General features: G+C 48.6%; 2 protein-coding genes across 3 annotated transcripts in view; one reads left to right on the top strand and one right to left on the bottom strand.

Annotated features, from left to right (window-relative positions):
• Nucleotides 1-4,506, bottom strand: part of LOC144610506 (ras-specific guanine nucleotide-releasing factor RalGPS1-like) — a 78,156-nt gene extending 73,650 nt beyond the window's left edge. For both annotated transcript variants that reach the window (XR_013549431.1, XM_078429257.1), the window contains exon 1: nucleotides 4,413-4,506. The gene's annotated coding sequence lies outside the window, so the exon portion shown is untranslated. The remainder of the gene's footprint in view (nucleotides 1-4,412) is intronic.
• LOC144610507 (alpha-N-acetylgalactosaminide alpha-2,6-sialyltransferase 3-like) lies at nucleotides 3,873-18,038 on the top strand. Its single transcript, XM_078429258.1, has 5 exons — nucleotides 3,873-4,041; nucleotides 8,452-8,655; nucleotides 12,222-12,628; nucleotides 13,628-13,735; nucleotides 15,752-18,038. Exons 1-5 carry the CDS (start codon nucleotides 4,021-4,023, stop codon nucleotides 15,939-15,941), a joined length of 930 nt encoding a protein of 309 aa, XP_078285384.1. The 5' UTR covers nucleotides 3,873-4,020; the 3' UTR covers nucleotides 15,942-18,038.
• Nucleotides 18,039-19,869: the final 1,831 nt, after the last annotated feature.

A 19,869-nucleotide genomic window follows, 5' to 3' on the forward strand; every position in this document is an offset into this window, starting at 1 on the left:
GCGGGAAACGTGCATGTATCCTTTTGAGGCGAGTGCATGTAGCAATTCAAGAAACACACATCAGACCCGGCGGATCAGCTGCAGAATGCCCCCAGGTTCAGTATGCATTGGTATCTATCATGTTTATTTTTTTTTAAATAAAAGAAAGGCATATAGTAGACAGTCTAAACCAAGGGTTCCCAATCTGGGGGTAAATTTCACCGACCCAGGGGGTGAATTTGAACAAATAATAATAATGTTAAAAACAGTATTTTTAAAATTTCCCCTTTGTCATTTGCTTTATTATGGTAGAAGTGTAAACTCACATTACTGAACAAAACAGGGTGGGGTTAAATTTACTTTCGAAAAGCTCCAGGGGCTAGTGGAATCAAGGGATATGGGGAGAAGGCAGGCACGGGTTACTGATTGTGGATGATCAGCCATGATCACAATGAAGGGCCGAATGACCTCCTCCTGCACCTATTTTCCATGTTTCTATGAAAAGTTGCCAGGGGTAAACGGGACGAAAAAAGTTGGGAACCCCTGGTCTAAACACTTTTCTCCCTTGAATGGGGAAAAAAACTAATACTAGATGGATACAAAGTGCTGGAGTAACTCAGCAGGTCAGGCAGCATCTATGGAGAACGTGGATAGATGACATTTCGTGTCGAGACCCTTTATTCTGAAAGTGATGGAAGCCTCGACGTTTTCAGAGAGAATAGGTATAGTCGTGGCAATAAAACAGTTTCAGATTAAATCCCTGGAGAGGATATTGGAGGTCGGCAGGATATTAGCAGTGATTACATTTAGCTTATATTTTGCACAATCCACACAGACATTTTTAATTTTGATTTTTAACCAAGTCATCTTTAAGTGGAAGAAGATATAGTAACAATGTGCAATTAATAACATGATGGGAGCTCAATACACTTCACAGGATCATTAACAGCAGAATTTACAGCAGAATTTCATACTCAGCCATATAAAATATGAGAAAGATGGTAAAATACTAACTTGAAACATCATCTATTCTTGGAGATGCTGCGAGGTACTCCAGCACTTTGTTTCCTGCTGAGTTACTCCAGCATTTTGTGAATAAAAACCTTCGATTTGTACCAGCATCTGCAGTTATCTTCTTAGACTTTGTTTCCTTTTGTGTATTAACCAGCTACTGCAGTTCCTTGTGCCTAGTGGTTTAGATGACATAACTTTAAGGTGAGAGGAGCAAAGGAAATGTGGAGGTAAGGGCATGTTTTTTTATACATTGTGTGGTGAGTATTGGAATGCATTGGTGGAGGGAGATACTATTGTCATTTTTAATATAAGAAAATAACTGCAGATGCTGGTACAAATCGAAGGTATTTATTCACCCTCAGCAGCAGAGCGGAGGGTGCAGGTGGGAGTGTGCCTGTGGAGGAGGTCGGTCAGGTAGGATGGGGCCAGGTTATGGAGGGCTTTGTAGGTCATGAGGAGGATTTTGTACTGGATTCTCTGGGGGATGGGTAGCCAGTGGAGTTTGTAAAGGATGGGGGTGATATGGTCACGGATCGGGGTGTGGGTGAGTAGACGGGCAGCGGAGTTTTGAATGTATTGAAGTTTACTGATGATTTACTGATTTACTTGAATGTATTGAAGTTTACTGATATCCATTGATGAAGCAGATGAATGTGGATAGGTTCAGACACTGCTCTTGGATCGCCTGCAGTAATATCCAAAGATGGGATGATTGACTACCAACAACCACATTATCTTCCCCTGTGCAAGTTATGACTCCCACCCCACTGATGGGTTTTGTCCTTTGATTTTTCGCTCCCGGCTGTTAACTGCTGTCTTGTGCCAAGTGTAGCCTTTCTCGCCTCATCTCTTGAACTCAGCTTTTTCATCCATGTTTGATCCAAGGCCAGGCACAAAATGCTGGAGTAACTCAGCGGGACAGGCATCATCTTTGGAGAGAAGGAACGGGTGACGTTTCGGGTCGAGCTGCTTTGATCCAAGGCTGCGTTGAGATCTGGAACTCATCGTTCCTGCCAAAAGCCGAATTTGGCAGGTGAAAGCGGGTTAATGAAGTGTTGCTTGATAGCAAAAATAGAAAACGTGGGATATGCTCAGCCTGTTGGGTGACATCTTAAGTCAAGTCAAGTCAAGTCAAATTTATTTGTCACATACACATACACGATGTGCAGTGAAATGAAAGTGGCAATGCCTGCGGGTTGTGCACAAAAAGAATTACAGTTACAGCATATAAATAAAGTTAATACGTTAAAGGGCCAATAACGCGACATCACGTAGAAGAAGGGTCCTGATCTGAAATGCCAATTAGTTTATGTTCTCCAGCGATGCGTTCTCTGAAACCACTTCTAATATTCTCTCCAGGAATTTTATCTGAAACAGTTTTATTGCCACGATTATGCCTATTCTCTCTTAAGATGTCGAGGTCCCCATTGCGTTCAGACTGAAGAATGGTCTCAACCTGGAATGTCGCCTATTCCTGTTCTAATGCTGCCTGACACGCTGTGTCAATGTCTTTTTTTGTGAACCAGCATCTAAAGTTCCTTGTTTCTACACATCGACAGATGGAGTTTAATCCCAACAAGAATGGCGTGAATCGCCTTGGGACGTTGGACAGAAGTAGAACATGTACACTAACAGGTAGTGTGCAAAGGAATGCTGATGACAGAGGGACCTTAAGGTTCAAGCCCATGCTTCCCTGAAAGTGGCAACACAGGTGGACAGGGCGAAGAAGAAGCCATATGTCATGCTTGTCTTCATTGGTTTGGCCAGAGAATATAAAAGTTGAGGTGTTCTGTTGCAACTTTACACGCACTGATCAATATGATGTGCATTTCTGATTAATAATACGTGCGCATTTCTGATTAATATGATGTGCATTTCTTTTCCATGCTAGAAAATGGATGTGGTTGCACTTGAGAGAGTGCAGAGGAGCCCACCAGATGTGTTTCCAGGATTGGAGATCTTATGGGTAGAGTTTGGATAGGCTTGTAATCTCTGGGGCAAAGGAGACTGAGGGGTGATCTGAAAGAGGTATAACAAAGTTATAACAAAGTTATAAGAGGCACCCTCCGCTCTGCTGCTGCCAATCTCCTATCCCCCCACATCCGGACCAAACTCAGATCCTGGGGGGACAGGGCTTTCTCCATCGCTGCTCCCACCCTATGGAACTCACTACCCCAAACCGTCAGAGACTCCTCCTCACTCACCACATTCAAAACATCACTGAAGTCTCACCTCTTCAGCACTGCCTTCAACCACTGAAGGTCACCTCACCTTCTGTCTCCTTTCTCTGTTCGTTTACTTATTTATCTATTTATTCACTTCCCTATGTTCTTTAAATCCATGTAAAGCGTCTTTGAGTGTATGAAAAGCGCTATATAAATGTAATGCATTATTATTATTATTATTATCTTTATCTCTCTAAATCAATAGGGTGTTTCCCTTTGTGCCTCTGACTGTGTGCGTGCTTGTGTGTGCGTGTGCCTGCCTGTGTGCACGCATGCATGTGTGTCTCTATGTGCCACTGTGCATACCTGTGTGTGTATGCCTGTGTGTTGCTGTGTGCCACTGCACATGTATTTGCGTGCCTGTGTGTGTGTGTGTCTGTGCCTGTGTTTGTGCATGTGTGTCCCTATGTGCATGTCTGTGTGTGTGTGTGCGCCTGTGTGTTTGTGCATGTGTGTTCCTGTGTGCCACTGTACATGTATGCGTGTGCCTGCGTGTGTAAACCAGTGTGTGTGCACAGTTAGACATCTGCAGTCATCAACTGCAATTCAGACTGGTGCCTGCAGCTAATGGAACTGAAACTGGCCTCTTCCCTGTCACATGACATGGGGAGGTGGAGAAGTGAGCTGGGGGAGGGAGGGGGAGAGAGAGAGAGGGAGAGATAAGATCAGACATGGTTTCACCCATGAGAATGGTGCTTTGAGTACATAGCTGGCCCTGTGTGCGTGTTGGCGAGGGCTAGTGTTTATAATCACAGTCGCATCCCCTCTGCTATTTGCACGAGGCTCTGTCAGTGGAGTGAGGATGATCTGTCCCCAGAGGAAGGTAAATGCATCTTTTTTTTTTTCTTCTCTCCCTTTTCTATATTCAGCTGGAATCAGAGAAGGGGCAGCCAGGGTGATTAGCATGTATCTCTGCATCTCTGTGCTGCCGTTGCAAGCACTGCATTTAAAGCATGGGGCTCTTTGGCAAGCTGGCCGTTCCTTGCCCATCACTCCAGTTCTGCCTGTCAATGCGCTGAAGGATGAAGGATGAAACAAAAACGGTAGCTGCTAATAAAGAAAATGATGAGTTTATGTGCAGTAGCAAACACGTCCTCGTACACACCCAGTCCTGGTCCCCTTTCACTCCTGACTCGCACCGTATCCTGGTTTTAAAATGGTTATCCTTGTTTCCAAACCCTTCCATTGTCTTACCTCCCTCTGCCTCTGTAATGTCCTGCAGCTCCGTAACCCACTGCCTTCCCTTTGCTGGTGTATTTGTGGCCTCTCGGTCGTCCCTGAATTTACTTGTTCCACCACTGGTGGCAGTACTATTTTTCACGTCCGCAACTGTCAACATTTACACCCTTGATCCCCCTCTTCCCCCCCCCCCCCCCCCCCCCCCGTTAAAATCTTCTCGACGATCTTTGCACCAAAATCTGTAAAATCGTTCCTGCTATCAGGAGTCCCTGACTATGAGTGATGAGCTTTGTTGCTGCATGAAATCAAAATCCCTCACTGTTATCAGTGCGTTTAGATCACAAAGCTAGGCGAAAATGATGGGTCTCGACCCGAAATGTCACCTATTCTTTTTCTCCAGAGATTCTGTCTGACCTACTGAGTTACTTTAGATTTTTGAGTCGATCTTCGATTTAAACCAGCATCTGCACTTCCTTCATGCACAGTTCAGGAGATCTGCTACGTATTTTCAGAAATGTTGTCCTTGTATCTGTAAAGCTACGCTTTTCAATCGGTCATCACCTGTATTCACTATTGGACAGTACCGAGCAAGGCCACAGGACAGGAAGAGGCCACTCGGCCCCATGTATTTGTGCTATCATTCAATTCAATGACGATGATTCAACAATACCTTTCTGTCACCTGTACCTAGGTACAGTGAAATTCTTTGCTTTGCGTACAATACACAGAGTGCACAAAAGAGTTGCCAAGTTTCTGGCACCGACAAAGTTACTAAAGGACTAGAGTTACAAGAGTCACGTTAGTCCCTCCTCGTTCTTGGCGACACCCTCTCTTCCGCCCCCCTCTCCCCAACTCCGATCAGGTCCCTCTTAGTTCTCCATGGTCCCCACCCCACCAGGTCCCTATAGGTTCTCAGCCCTTCTCCTAGGCCCGACCGGCCGCACTGCCATGTGTCGTCACCAGCAGTCACGTCCCCCCCAGAAATGCCCCCCTATAGAGTAAACACTCCCTTAGCACTGTCCTCTGATAGGTATAGCAATCCCCTGACAGTGCCGCCCTTCCCAGGACCACTCCCCTGGTGACTGCATCCCCCAGTACTGCCCCCCCCCCCACAGTGCGGCACTCCCTCAGTACCAAAGATACTAGAGGAGCAAGATGGACCACTCCGTTGAAATCGCCTATACTGAAGTGCAGTACGCAAAGGAGCGGAACGGCCGCCATTTTAGTAAGCAAAACCTGCCGTTCGCTCTGCCTCTCGCAGTGTAATCATTGTTTTGGGGGAACAGTATGTGTGATGATACCATTAAAATGCAGAATATATCTCATCTATCAATTCACAGATTTTTGTTATTTCTCTTTTTAAATGTTTCTGCAATTTTCCGCCTACTAAAATGGCGCCGTGACGTGCTACGGTTTTTAGGGTCGAGTGGTCTATCTTGCTCCTCTAGTATCTTTGCTCAGTACTGCCCCTCCCACAGTGCAGCACTGTATTTGTGATATCATCATCATCGGCGGTCACTCGAAGCGAGTATGACTGTCCACGCCATGGAGGACGCCTGTGCGTGACTTTGTTTAACGTGGGGAGACTGGCGCACAGACAGCCACCACACGGTCCTTGACAGATCTGGGTCAGGATCCAGTGGCATGGAGTCCAAGACGACCGGGGACCCTTTTCTGCTGCAGCCTTCATCCGCCTTCCCAGCCGTTGTGACGCCCCACTAAAGTCAGCCATCATCCTCCGCCTGGTCCACCGTTGAGGTCTTGGTTGGATTGCTCTTTGTCAGGGACCTCCCCCTCGACCCAGGAGTGTAGCTCCAGACGTCATCGCTCTCAGGACCACACAAGCCTCTCCACCACGACAAGGTGACAATCCACGGAGATTTGTGATATAACACCCCAGCATGAGAGAGTGTCCGGGGTGGTGTGGGTCTCTGGTGATGCTGGCTGCCTGTTCCAGGCAGCGACCTCTGTAGATGCCTTCGATGGTGGGGAGGACAGTGCCTGTGATGGACTGCTCAGTGTTCACTACCTTTCGCAATGTTCTTCGTTCCTGGACGTTGGAGTTGCTGAACCAGGCCGTGATGCGACCAGTCAATATGCTCTCTGCTGTACACCTGGATAAGTTCAAAAGAGTACCAATGCAGCCCGAGCATCATTCTGGGGAACCTGCAAGAGTCCCTCCAGTTTATCCATCTTAATTTGTGCACACATTGCCCTACATACGAACTAAGTCACAATAAACCCTTGCATCCCCTCTCTCTCCATCCCTCCCCCACCCAAGTTGTACCAGCTACAAAGTCGTCTCATTGTCTGTACTCGTTCACTCCTAGCCCACAGCTAACAATGGCCTGTTTCCATTATCATATCATCATCATCATATATATACAGCCGGAAACAGGCCTTTTCGGCCCACCAAGTCCGTGCTGCCCAGCGATCCCCGTACATTAACACTAGCCTACACCCATTAGGGACAATTTTTACATTTACCCAGCCAATTAACCTACAAACCTGTACGTCTTTGGAGTGTGGGAGGAAACCGAAGATCTCGGAGAAAACCCACGCAGGTCACGGGGAGAACGTACAAACTCCTTACAGTGCAGCACCCGTAGTCAGGATCGAACCTGAGTCTCCGGCGTTGCATTCGCTGTAAAGCAGCAACTCTACCGCTGCGCCACCGTGCCGCCCATTATCATCGTTACTTTTTTTTGCATATCTTTCATTCATCTATATACTAAAACTCTCCTTTTTGTTTGTTCCTGAACCACAGCCAAAACGGTACACGATAGCGCGACAATTGTAGTAGGCCCACCTTACTCACCGTCGTCCCTTTGGTGCTAATGGACGAAGTTTCATTGAAATCGGTGTTATGTTTTTTAAGTTATTCACATTTTAATGTTTAAATATATCTCTTAGGGGGGAGGAGGGAGGATAAGAGGGGTTTAGGAGGATGGAGTGGGGGGGGAGGAGAGGAAGGGGAGGAGAGGGAGGGGGGAGTAGAGGGAGGGGGGGAGGAGAGGGAAGGGGGGGAGGAGAGGGAGGGGGGGAGGAGAGGGAGGGGGGGAGGGGAGGGGGGAGGAGAGGGAGGGGGAGGAGAGGGAGGGGGAGGAGAGGGAGGGGGAGGAGAGGGAGGGGGAGGAGAGGGAGGGGGGAGGGGAGGGAGGAGAGGGAGGGGGGAGGAGAGGGAGGGGGGAGGAGAGGGAAGAGGGAGGGGGAGGAGAGGGGAGGGGGAGGAGAGGGGAGGGGAGGAGAGGGAGAGGGAGGGGGGAGGAGAGGGAGGGGGGAGGAGAGGGAGGGGAGGAGAGGGAGCTGCACCAATGCAGGAGAGGTTTGAGCCCAACGGGTCCACTTGGTCTAGTTTGTTCTATATCTTTCTCCATCACCGTCTATATCTCTCGTTTTCCCCCGACTCAGTCAGAAGAAGGGTCTCGACCCGAAACGTCAGCTATTCCTTCTCTACAGAGGTGCTGCCTGGCCCGCTGAGTGACACCAGCTTTTTGTGTCATCGGCGAAACCAAACGCAGGCTCGGCGATCGCTTCGCTCAACACCTGCGCTCGGTCCGCGTTGGCCAAACTGATCTCCCGGTGGCCGAGCATTTCAACTCCCCCTCCCACTCCCAGTCTGACCTTTCTGTCATGGGCCTCCTCCAATGCCATAGTGAGGCCCACCGCAAATTGGAGGAACAGCACCTCATATTTCGCTTGGGCAGTTTGCAGCCCAGCGGTATGAACATCGACTTCTCCGACTTTAGATAGTTCCTCTGTCCCTCTCTTCCCCTCCTCCCTCTATCTTCCTGTTTCCACCTATATCCTTCCTTTGTCCCGCCCTCCCTGACATCAGTCTGAAGAAGGGCCTCGACCCGAAACGTCACCCATTCCTTCTCTCCTGAGATGCTGCCTGACCCGCTGAGTTACTCCAGCATTCTGTGAATAAATACCTTCGATTTGTACCAGCATCTGCAGTTATTTTCTTATACCAGCTTTTTGTGTCTATCTCTGGTTTAAAGCAGCATCTGCAGTCGCTTCCTACACATCAAATTGATTTTGTTTCTCCCAGCGCAATGTCCTCCTGGCGATGGGGGTGATCGGAGGTGTGTCGTTCCTTGTCGCTGTGGTCCACTACATCCACCAGTCTCCTTATCCAGTTATACTCTCGCAGCTGGCTGGCAGACCGGCCATTGACAGCCTGACCCATGTCTTCGGTGCTTTTGGTCGGAGTGGCAGGTTGCTAAGAGGCTACGTCAGCCTCCCGGAACAGCAGGTGAGTCCGTCCGTGAATCACCTTGGACAGGTAGTGCCGCGGCTTGGAGAGGCTCCGAGTGATGGGGGGGCCAAACACAGGCAAGATGGGGAATAGCTTAGATGGGACATCTTGGTCGGCAGGGTTGAGTTGGGCCGAAGAGCTTGTTTCCGTGCTGTCCACACTATGAACCAGGCTGCTGCTATACCCAGCCAAGCAGGTCTGAAGAAGGGTCTCGACCCGAAGCATCACCTATTCCTTCTCTCCAAAGATGCGCTCAGTCCGCATTGACCAAACTGATCTCCCGGTGGCCGAGCACTACAACTCCCCCTCCCATTCCCAGTCTGACCTTTCTGTCATGGGCCTCCTCCAGTGCCATAGTGAGACCCACCGGAAATTGGAGGAACAGCACCTCATATTTCACCTGGGCAGCTTGCAGCCCAGTGGTATGAACATCGACTTCTCCAACTTTAGATAGTTCCTCTGTCCCTCTCTTCCCCTCCTCCTTCCCAGATCTCCCTCTATCTTCCTGTCTCCACCTATATCCTTCCTTTGTCCCGCCCCCCTGACATCAGTCTGAAGAAGGGTCTCGACCCGAAACGTCACCCATTCCTTCTCTCCCGAGATGCTGCCTGACATGCTGAGTTACTCCAGCATTTTGTGAATAAATACCTTCGATTTGTACCAGCATCTGCAGTTATTTTCTTATGCTATCTGTCCCGCTGAGTTATTCCAGCTTTTTGTGTCTATCTTCGGTTTAAACCAGCATCTCCTGTTCCGTCCTACACAGGCCGTGAGTTGTTTAGTTTAGACATTCAATTCAGTGTAGTTTATTGTCACGTGTACTGAGGTACAATGAAATGCTTTTGTTGCGTGCTAACCAGTCAGCGGAAAGACAATGCATGATTACAATCGAGCCGTTCACAGTGTACCGATACATGATAAGGGAATTACGTTTAGTGCAGGTAAAGCCAGTAAAGTCCGATCAAAGATACGGCATGGAAACAGGCCCTTAGGCCCACTGAGTCCATGCTACCCATCGATCACCTGTTCACTGCACCCATTTACTGTGTCACTGCACATATTCCTGCAGAAGGAAATGTGCGTGGCAGGGTTATTTTTTACACAGAGGGTGGTAAATGCCTGGAACTTGCTGCCAGGAGAGGTGGTAGAGGCAGATATAATAGAAGTGTTAAGAGGCTTCTAGATAGAATGTGATTTTCAGAGACGCTTAAAGAGTTTGTGGTGTCGTCAGCACTTAATGCTAAGTCCGACAAAGACTTAAAGGGATCGTGCAGCGTTCCAACTGATGCCACACAGCGCCAGAGACCTGGGTTCGATCCTGACTACGGATGCTGTCTGTACAGAGTTTGTACGTCCTCCCCGTGACTTGTGCGCGTTTTCTCCCAATGCTCCAGTTTCCTCCAACGCTCCAAAGACGTACAGTTTTTTAGGTTAATTGGCTTCAGAAAAAATTGTAAATGGTCCCGAGTGTGTGCAGTAGGATAGTGTTGGTGTACGGGGCAGGCACGTGAAGTTTCCATGGATTTCCGCGTTTTTAAAATCCATTTTCCGCGCTTTTTGCACGGTTTCCGCGTTTTTCACTTTGCCAAATAAACGGAGAAATCGGATCGAAAAAAAGAAAGGGAAAAAACCGATGTATAGACTTGTAATGAATAGGATTCCGCTTGAGTTCGCTAGGGGTTCCGCCAGAACCCCCCCCCCCCCCCCCCCCCCGCGCGCCCTGGAAGTCTCCCCGGAAATATGGCACCCAGGCTGGGCAAGGCAGTCAATCTCAACCTCATCGGGACTTCCACGGGAACGGTGTGTTGAATTTGCAACCCGCGGCCGGGGCTGTGGAACTCCAGCCCAGCTGGAGCCAGCACATCTATCCCCATCACCGAGCGACTTCCTTGGCCTGCTGGATAAACCAGCAAAGCTCTAGAACCAAGAGTGCCAGAAAATCAGTGGTGGAACTGTGATGAGTAAATATTAAATTGAAGTGCAAGATCATATAAATAAATTAATTAAGACAGGGTTAAAATATAAAACACAGCAGAAAAGCCAATTACCACCTTTTTGGGCTGATTATCATTTAATGTGTGAAGTTACTTCAAAATGTTATTAGTGTACAATGACATATTCACATTATTTTGTAATGTCTGTTTTTACTTTGAAATGCACTAAAAGATTCTTGAAACTGGTAATTTTGTGTGTAAATTTTCCAATTTTTTGAGCCCCTCTTTTCTTTTTTTTACCTCACTCACTTGCCTGGCAGGGTGATCGCTAGTTGGCGTGGTCTCGGTGGGCCGAAGGGCCTGTTTCTGCGCCTTATCTCTAAACTAAAGTAAAATCAAAATATGCAGGGATTGGAGGGTTACGGATCACATGCAGGGAGAGGAGATTAGTTTCACGTGGCATGACGTTGTGGGCTGAAGAGACTTCCTGCACTCATGTGTTCTATAATGTGTATACAATCATGAGAGGACTAGATCAAGTAGATGCACAGAGTCTCTAGCCCAGAGTAGGTACATCGAGGACCAGAGGGCATCGGTTTAAGGTGAAGGGGAAAAGATTTAATAGGAATCTGAGGGGTGATCTTTTCCTCACAAAGGGTGGTGGGTGTGTGGAACAAGCTGCTGGAGGAGGTAGTTGAAGCTGGGACTATCCCAACATTTAAGAAACAGTTAGACAGGTAGATGGGATAGTGTAGGAAAGGTTTAAATCGAGGATAGACACAAAATGCTGGAGTAACAGTGGGACAGGCAGCATCTCTGGAGAGAAGGAATGGGTGCCAATAGGCAATAGGTGCAGGAGTCGGCCCTTCGATATATTTCTCATCTCCCACCACTGAGAAGAACAGCAATCATCAGGTCAGTGCCATGGCTGCTACCACAGCGCTGGAGATCCTGGCCTCGGGTGCTGTCTGTGGAGTTTGCACGTTCTCGCTGTGACTGCATGGGTTTCCTCTGGGGGCTCCGATTCTCTCCCATGTACCAAAGACATACGGGCTTGGAGGCGAGTTGGTCAGTGCAAAATTGCCCCTAGTGTGTATGGAGTGGACGCAAAAATGGGATAACATAGAACTAGTGTGCAGACAGATAAGTGATGGACTCGGTGGGCTGAAGGGTTTGTTTCCATGCTGCATCTCTAAACTAAACATACCAGAAATTTGCTTTTGTAAACTGCTCCATGTAAAGCTGTTCATCCGTGAAAGGTGGAAGGTGAACGTCACCCAGGGTTGGAAACAAATTACCTGGAAAGTAAACAAATAAATATTAGACTCAATAGACAATAGGTGCCATAGGAGTAGGCCATTCGGCCCTTCGAGCCAGCACCGCCATTCAATGTGATCATGGCTGATCATCCACAATCAGTGCCCCGTTCCTGCCCTCTCCCCATACCCCCTGACTCCGCTATCATTATGAGCTCTATCTGATGGGTCGAGACCCTTCTTCAGACAGGTACATGGATAGGACAGTTTGGAGGGATATGGACCAAACGTGGGCAGGTGGGACTAGTGTATATATGGGACATGTTGGGAGACTGTATCACTCTGTGACTCTATGTTATCTCCCTGTCTCCAGCCTCTGGTCCTCGCCTGTCAACAGTGCAGCATCATCTCCAGTTCTGGGCAGATGTTGGGCATGAAGCTGGGAGCTGAGATCGACCAGTCGGAATGTGTGTGGAGGATGAACAACGCTCCAACGGAAGGCTTTGAGTCTGACGTGGGCAGCAAGACCACGGTGCGAGTGGTTTCCCACACCAGCACCCCATTGCTGCTCCGCCAAGCAGCCTTCCTCTCCGGTCTCAACAGCTCCTTCCACGTCTTCTGGGGCCCGCAGCGTAACATGAGGCGGGACGGCAAGGGAATCATCTACAACATGCTCCGGTCCGTCCACAATCGCTTCCCCGCCGCCAAGATCTACACCCTGACAGAGGAACAGATGAGGCTCTGCGATATCGCCTTTAAAAGAGAGACTGGGAAAGACAGGTGGGGAGAGAAACACTCCACAGCTCCCTGCAGTTGACAGTAAAACAGAAACAATAGACAATAGGTGCAGGAGGGGGCCATTCGGCCCTTCGAGCCTGTACGCACCGCCATTCAATGTGATCGTGGCTGATCATTCTCAATCAGTACCCCGTTCCTGCCTTCTCCCCATACCCCCTGACTCCTCTATCCTTAGGAGCTCTATCTAGCTCTCTCTTGAATGCATTCAGAGACTTGGCCTCCACTGCCTTCTGAGTCAGAGAATTCCACAGACTTACAACAGTCCTGCTATTCCGAGAATTAACCTAGTAAACCCATCTCCATTCTAAATTGCCCACCCCTTATTCTTAAGCTGTGGCCCCTGGTTCTGGACTCCCCCAACATTGGGAACATGATTCCTGCCTCTAACGTGTCCAACCCCTTAATAATCTTATATGTTTCGATAAGATCCCCTCTCATTCTTCTAAATTCCAGTGTATACAAGCCTAGCCGCTCCAGTCTTTCAACATACGACAGTCCCGCCATTCCGGGAATTAACCTAGTAAACCTACGCTGCACCCCCTCAATAGCAAGAATATCCTTCCTCAAACGTATCACTGCGCTGAGAGAGAAGACACTAACTCCTAGAATGTAGACACAGAATGCTGGAGTAACTCAGCGGGACAGGCAGCATCTCTGGATTTCATCTCTCGACCTGAAACGTCACCCATTCCTTCTCTCCAGAGATGCCTCCTATCCATGTACCTGTCTAACTGTTTCTTTAACATTGGGATTGTCCTTGCCTCAACTACCTCCTCTGGCAGCTCGTTCCATACATTGCCTCAACTACCTCCTCTGGCAGCTCGTTCCATACATTGCCTCAACTACCTCCTCTGGCAGCTCGTTCCATACACTGCCTCAACTACCTCCTCTGGCAGCTTGTCCATACAGGATCAAGGTGTTGTCTATGTGAGAGTCCCTCTGACTCGCTCTGCAATGTTAACCTTGTTCTCTATGTTGTAGGGTGTTGTCTGGCTCGTATCTCAGCACTGGCTGGTTCACTTTCATCCTAGCGATGGAGGCTTGCAGCAACATCCACGTCTATGGAATGATCAACGACACTTACTGCAGGTACCACAGAGGGCACCCATTACCTCCCATGAATCACGCCGCCCATCCCTCCTTCCCTCGGCCCCACCACCTCTCCCAAGTGCGTCCCAGGCACCCACCGTCCTCGTTTTGTGTTGTGGAGATGCCGCGGGGAAACAGGCCCTTCGGCCCACCGAGTCCCTGCCGACCAGCGGTCCCCGCACATTAACACTATCCTACACACACTAGGGCCAATTTACATTTACCCAGCCAATTAGCCTACAAACCTGCACGTCTTTGAAGTGTGGGAGGAAACTAGAGATCCTGGAGAAAACCCACGCAGGTCACGGGGAGAACGTACAAACTCCGTACAGACAGCACCCGTAGTTAGGGTCGAACACAGTTCCCTGGCACTGTGAGGCAGCAACTCTACCGCTGCGCCATCGTGCGGCCCTTTGTTTAAAAAGAACCATTTAAAACTTGCCCTGCACATTTCCTTTAAACTTTGTCCCTTTCACCTTAAAGCTACCCAGAATTTGACATGGCCGCCGTGGGATAAAGCTTCTGACGAAATGTGTCAGAAGGAACTGCAGATGCTGGCGTTCTAGGTCTCCTCCATTGTCAGAGTGAGGCTAAACGCAAATTGGAGGAACAGCATCTCATATTTCGCTTGGGCAGCTTACAGCCCAGTGGTATGAGAATTGATTTCTCTAACTTCAACTAGCCCCTGCATTCCCCCTCTCTCTCTCCCTCCCTCCCCCACCCAAGTCGCACCAGCTTCTCGTTTTCACCCAACAAACAATGGCCTGTCTCCTTTATCATCGTTACTTTTTTGCATCTCTTTCATTCGTTCTTCTTTATCACTCCACATTGTCTGTATCTCTCGTTTCCCTTATCCCTAACCAGTCTGAAGAAGGGTCTCGACCCGAAACGTCACCCATTCCTTCTCTCCAGAGATGCTGCCTGACCCGCTGAGTTACTCCAACCTTTTGTGTCCATAAAGGTTCTGATTGTCTACCCTATCTGTGCCTCTTATTTTATATACTTTTATTAGGTCTCTCAAACCTCTGGTGTTTCAGAGAAAATAACCCAAGTTTGGTTGGCCCACATGTGTTTCGTAACATTATTGCAGGATCTATAGCCGGAACTGTTCTGTATTAGCCATGATCACATTGAATGGTGGTGCTGGCTCGAAGGTCTGAATGGCCTCCTCCTGCACCTATTGTCTATTGTATCTCCCTTGCATTGAAGTGATGGCCATGGGATCTTGTAGGGTGGGAGTGACAATAGACAATAGGTGCAGGAGGAGGCCATTCGGCCCTTCGAGCCAGCACCGCCATTCAATGTGATCATGGCTGATCATTCTCAATCAGTGCCCCGTTCCTGCCTTCTCCCCATACCCCCTGACTCCGCTATCCTTAAGAGCTCTATCCAGCTCTCTCTTGAATGCATTCAGAGAATTGGCCTCCACTGCCTTCTGAGGCAGATAATTCCACAGATTCACAACTCTCTGACTGAAAAAGTTTTTCCTCATCTCAGTTCTAAATGGCCTACCCCTTATTCTTAAACTGTGGCCCCTTGTTCTGGACTCCCCCAACATTGGGAACATGTTTCCTGCCTCTAACGTGTCCAACCCCTTAATAATCTTATACGTTTCGATAAGATCCCCTCTCATCCTTCTAAATTCCAGTGTATACAAGCCTAGTCGCTCCAGTCTTTCAACATATGACAGTCCCGCCATTCCGGGAATTAACCTATTGAACCTACGCTGCACGTCCTCAATAGCAAGAATATCTTTCCTCAAATTTGGAGACCAAAACTGCACACAGTACTCCAGGTGCGGTCTCACTAGGGCCCTGTACAACTGCACACAGTACTCCAGGTGCGGTCTCACTAGGGCCCTGTACAGTGGGTCGGTATGATTGCAGAGAACGGCATGTGGGGCCCAGAAATACCAAACGTCATCCTATTAGCTTGGGTTATCTCATTGGAGCAAGGGACGGTTGCAAAAACATTTAGCCGGGGAAATAAGATTGTGCGTTTCTCTCCTGCCTACAGGACTGAAGGCCACAGGAGCGTGCCGTACCATTACTACGAGCCTGGTAGTCAGGAGGAGTGCAGGGAATATTACATGCACGAGAACGCGCGGTATGGAGGACACAGGTTCATCACGGAGAAGACTGTCTTCGCCAAGTGGGCAAAGGAGAGGAACATCAAGTTCTCCAACCCGGCTTGGCGGGTCTCCTGACCAAGGCTTTCCTTTTGGACTCTACTCCTTGGACCTCACTGGTAGTGGTCAGGACCTCACCAACTCAGCTCGGTGCAGCCATCTCTCTGAACCCAAGCTACACTCTATCTCCATACACTGCAAATAAATATCGCTCCGATTGGCGCCAGGACCGATTTGCAACTTTTCCCATTTGTTTTTAAAGAACAAACGTATCGGCAAGCTAAAGTCTGGCTGGCTTTTGTAAATAGAGTTTTGTCAAAACTGCCAACCTTCAGTTGAGACTTTTCCTGCACCGCATCACAAAAGTACTTTGTTGGTCGTGAAACACTTTGGGACATCCTGAAAGGGGCGTGGAAGGAGCTATAGAAATGCAAGCCTGTCTCTTAAAGATGGAGGAGATCGCCACTCCAGACAGGGGAATGCATGAATAGTTGACAGCAGTTCCACGCCCATCTTGCAGTCCCTTGTCACTAGAGTCATAGAGTCATGCAGCTTGGAAACAGGCCCTGTGGTCCAACTTGCCCACACCGGCCAACATGTCCCAGCTACACTAGTCCCACTTGCCTGCATTTAGCGCATATCCCTCTGAACCTATCCTATCCATGTACCTGTCTAAATGTTTCTTAAACATTGTGATAGTACCTGCCTCACCTACCTCTGACACCCACCACCAAGGTCACCCCTCGAGTTCCTATGCAATCATTCCCCCCTCAACTTAAACCTATGTCTTATGGTTCTTGATTCCCCTACTCCGGGCAAAAGACTCTTGCGTGCTTACCCGGTCTATTCCTCTCGTGATTTTGTACACCGCTATAAGTTCACCCCTCATCCTCCTGCACTTCAAGGAGAATGATCAGCCATGATCACATTGAATGGTGGTGTTGGCTCGAAGGGCCGAATGGCCTACTCCTGCACCTATTGTCTATTGTCTAATAGAGTCCTAGCTTGCTCAACCTCTCCCTCGAGTCCTGGCAACATCCTTGTGAATCTTCTCTGCACCCATTCCATTTTGACAACGTTGCTACTGTAAATGCCAGTAATATTATCATATCATATCATATATATACAGCCGGAAACAGGCCTTTTCGGCCCTCCAAGTCCGTGCCGCCCAGTGATCCCTGTACATTAACACTATCCTACACCCACTAGGGACAATTTTTACATTTACCCAGCCAATTAACCTACATACCTGTACGTCTTTGGAGTGTGGGAGGAAACCGAAGATCTCGGAGAAAACCCACGCAGGTCACGGGGAGAACGTACAAACTCCTTACAGTGCAGCACCCGTAGTCAGGATCGAACCTGAGTCGACGGCGCTGCATTCGCTGTAAAGCAGCAACTCTACCGCTGCGCTACCGTGCCGCCCAATTATTATTCTGACACCGTCCACTACCAAGTGGATAAGATACAGAACATCTTCTGACCATTTTATTACATTATCTGTAATTATTGTTCACTATCTGTGTCAAATATCATTTTGTTAAGGACCTGGATGTTCTTGATGTGGTCCCTGTGCTAATTTGATGGATTAGCCTTTTAGTTTAGAGAGATAGCCTGGAAACAGGCCCTTCGGCCCACCGAGCCTGTGCCACCCCAAGATCACCTGCATGTCTTTGGAATGTGGGAGGAAACTGGAGCACCCTGAGAAAACCCACGCAGCCTAAGGGAGAACGTGCAAACTCCATACAGTCAGCACCTGAGGTCAGGATGGAACCTGGGTCTCTGGCGCTGTAGGGCAGCAACTCTACCGCTGCGCCACCGTGCCACCCCCCTCACCTTCTAAAGTCCTAAAATTGATCTGGCACTGAATGTGCATTTTATTGGAGCCTTTCGATTTTCAACTGGGTACTTACTGTACACCACATGGCTGCTCTTACCTCTCCCACTAGTGGACATGTCCTCTCCACACCCACTCTATCCAGGCCTCTCACTATTCGCCTTCACTGGAGCGTCCTGTCGGCTTCATGACATTCCACAAGCTTCAAACCCAGCAGAGGGCACCAAAGGCTCACAGTTCTCACTGTACTTGCGTCGAAGGGAGATGTGGGCTTGCACTGGAAGTATCGCAAAAAGCTGGAGTAACTCAGCGGGCCAGGCAGCATCTCAGGAGAGAAGGAATGGGTGACGTTTCGGGAAACGGTCACCCATTCCTTCTCTCCTAGATGCTGCCTGACTACTGAGTTACTCCAGCTTTTTGTGATACCTTCGATTTGTACCAGCACCTGCAGTTATTTTCCTGCACTGGAAGTAAATCGGAGTTTACACCTGGGCAGGGAGACACCCTTGTCTCGGTGTTCTGCTGCCATGTACTGTATCTGAGATACTTATCTAAGGTGTATCTAAGTGCTCATGTATATAGAACATAAATGAATTTCACTGTATCTTTGACTGTACCATTGTACATGTGAAAAATAAAGTAACCTACCCTGGGTACATCTCAGAGCCAACACCTGACTTTAGTGCCGTGCAGCACAGAAATGGCTCAATAGACAATAGGTGCAGGAGGAGGCCATTCGGCCCTTCGAGCCTGTACGCACCGCCATTCAATGTGATCATGGCTGATCATTCTCAATCAGTACCCCGTTCCTGCCTTCTCCCCATACCCCCTGACTCCGCTATCCTTAAGAGCTCTATCTAGCTCTCTCTTGAATGCATTCAGAGAATTGGCCTCCACTGCCTTCTGAGGCAGAGAATTCCACAGATTCACAACTCTCTGACTGAAAAGGTTTTTCCTCATCTCAGTTCTAAATGGCCGACCCCTTATTCTTAAACTGTGGCCCCTTGTTCTGGACTTCCCCCAACATTGGGAACATGTTTCCTGCCTCTAACGTGTCCAACCCCTTAATAATCTTATACGTTTCGATAAGATCTCCTCTCATCCTTCTAAACTCCAGTGTATACAAGCCTAGTCCTAGCTCCTTCAGCCCACCAGGTAAATGCTAGCCTTTTTGCCTTGCCTCACTCATCCCAGTTGCTCGCTTTAAGTCCATCTCCTTCTCTGCCTTGCCTAGGTGTCTAAATGTCTCTTAAACATCTGTCACCCATTCCTCTCAAATAAATGTCACCTACTGTATTCCTTCTCTCCAAAGATGCTGCCTGACCCACTGGGTTACTCCAGCATTTTGTGCCTTTCTTTGGTGTAAACCAGCATCTGCAGTTCCTTCACATACTGATCATATCTGAGTCCACCACCTTCTCTGGCAGAGCACCCAGATATCGGCCATAAAAAAACCTACCCCTCAGATCTTTTAAAACTCCTTTCTCTCTCCTTGAACGATGCCTTCTTCCTTTTGGTACTCCGACCACAGGGAAAAGATTCTGATTATCGACCGGTCAACCCTTGTATAATTTTATATACCTCTATAAAGTTACACCTCATTCACTCTGGATGGTGCAGGCCCAACCTATCCAATCTCTCTCCACATCATAATTGAGTGAATATTCTGGTGAATCTCCTCTGCCCTCTCCAGCACTTCCACGTATCCTTTCTCTGGTGAGGTGACTAGAACTACACTCAATGATTAAAGTGTGGTCTAACCTGTAGTTTGGAAAGTTGCAGTTTAACCTCCAAACTTCTATGAAGCAAAGATAGCCCATTCCATCTTCACCACCCCTCAGACCTGTGTTGCCACTTACAGCAAACGACAGACTTGAATCCCAAATTCCCTTTGATCAGCATTCTGCGGCGCGGTGGCGCAGCGGTAGAGTTGCTGCCTTACAGCGAATGCAGCGCCGGAGACTCAGGATCGATCCTGACTATGGGCGCCGTCTGTACGGAGTTTGTACGTTCTCCCCGTGACCTGCGTGGGTTTTCTCCAAGATCTTCGGTTTCCTCCCACACTCCAAGTAGGTATGTAGGTTAATTGGCTGGGCAAATATAAAAAATTGTCCCTAGTGTGTGTAGGATAGTGTTAATGTGCGGGGATCGCTGGGCGGCACGGACCCG

This window comes from Rhinoraja longicauda, chromosome 37, assembly GCF_053455715.1.
Source record: "Rhinoraja longicauda isolate Sanriku21f chromosome 37, sRhiLon1.1, whole genome shotgun sequence".
In the NCBI taxonomy this organism is placed as follows: domain Eukaryota; kingdom Metazoa; phylum Chordata; class Chondrichthyes; order Rajiformes; family Arhynchobatidae; genus Rhinoraja; species Rhinoraja longicauda.

Bases quoted from the DNA above. Each gene is read 5' to 3' on its own strand.
- LOC144610507 (XM_078429258.1), top strand. From the start codon at position 4,021: ATGATCTGTCCCCAGAGGAAG. The intron at 4,042-8,451 runs GTAAATGCATCT...TGTTTCTCCCAG, and splicing joins TGATCTGTCCCCAGAGGAAG to CGCAATGTCCTCCTGGCGAT. The intron at 13,736-15,751 runs GTACCACAGAGG...TCCTGCCTACAG, and splicing joins ATCAACGACACTTACTGCAG to GACTGAAGGCCACAGGAGCG.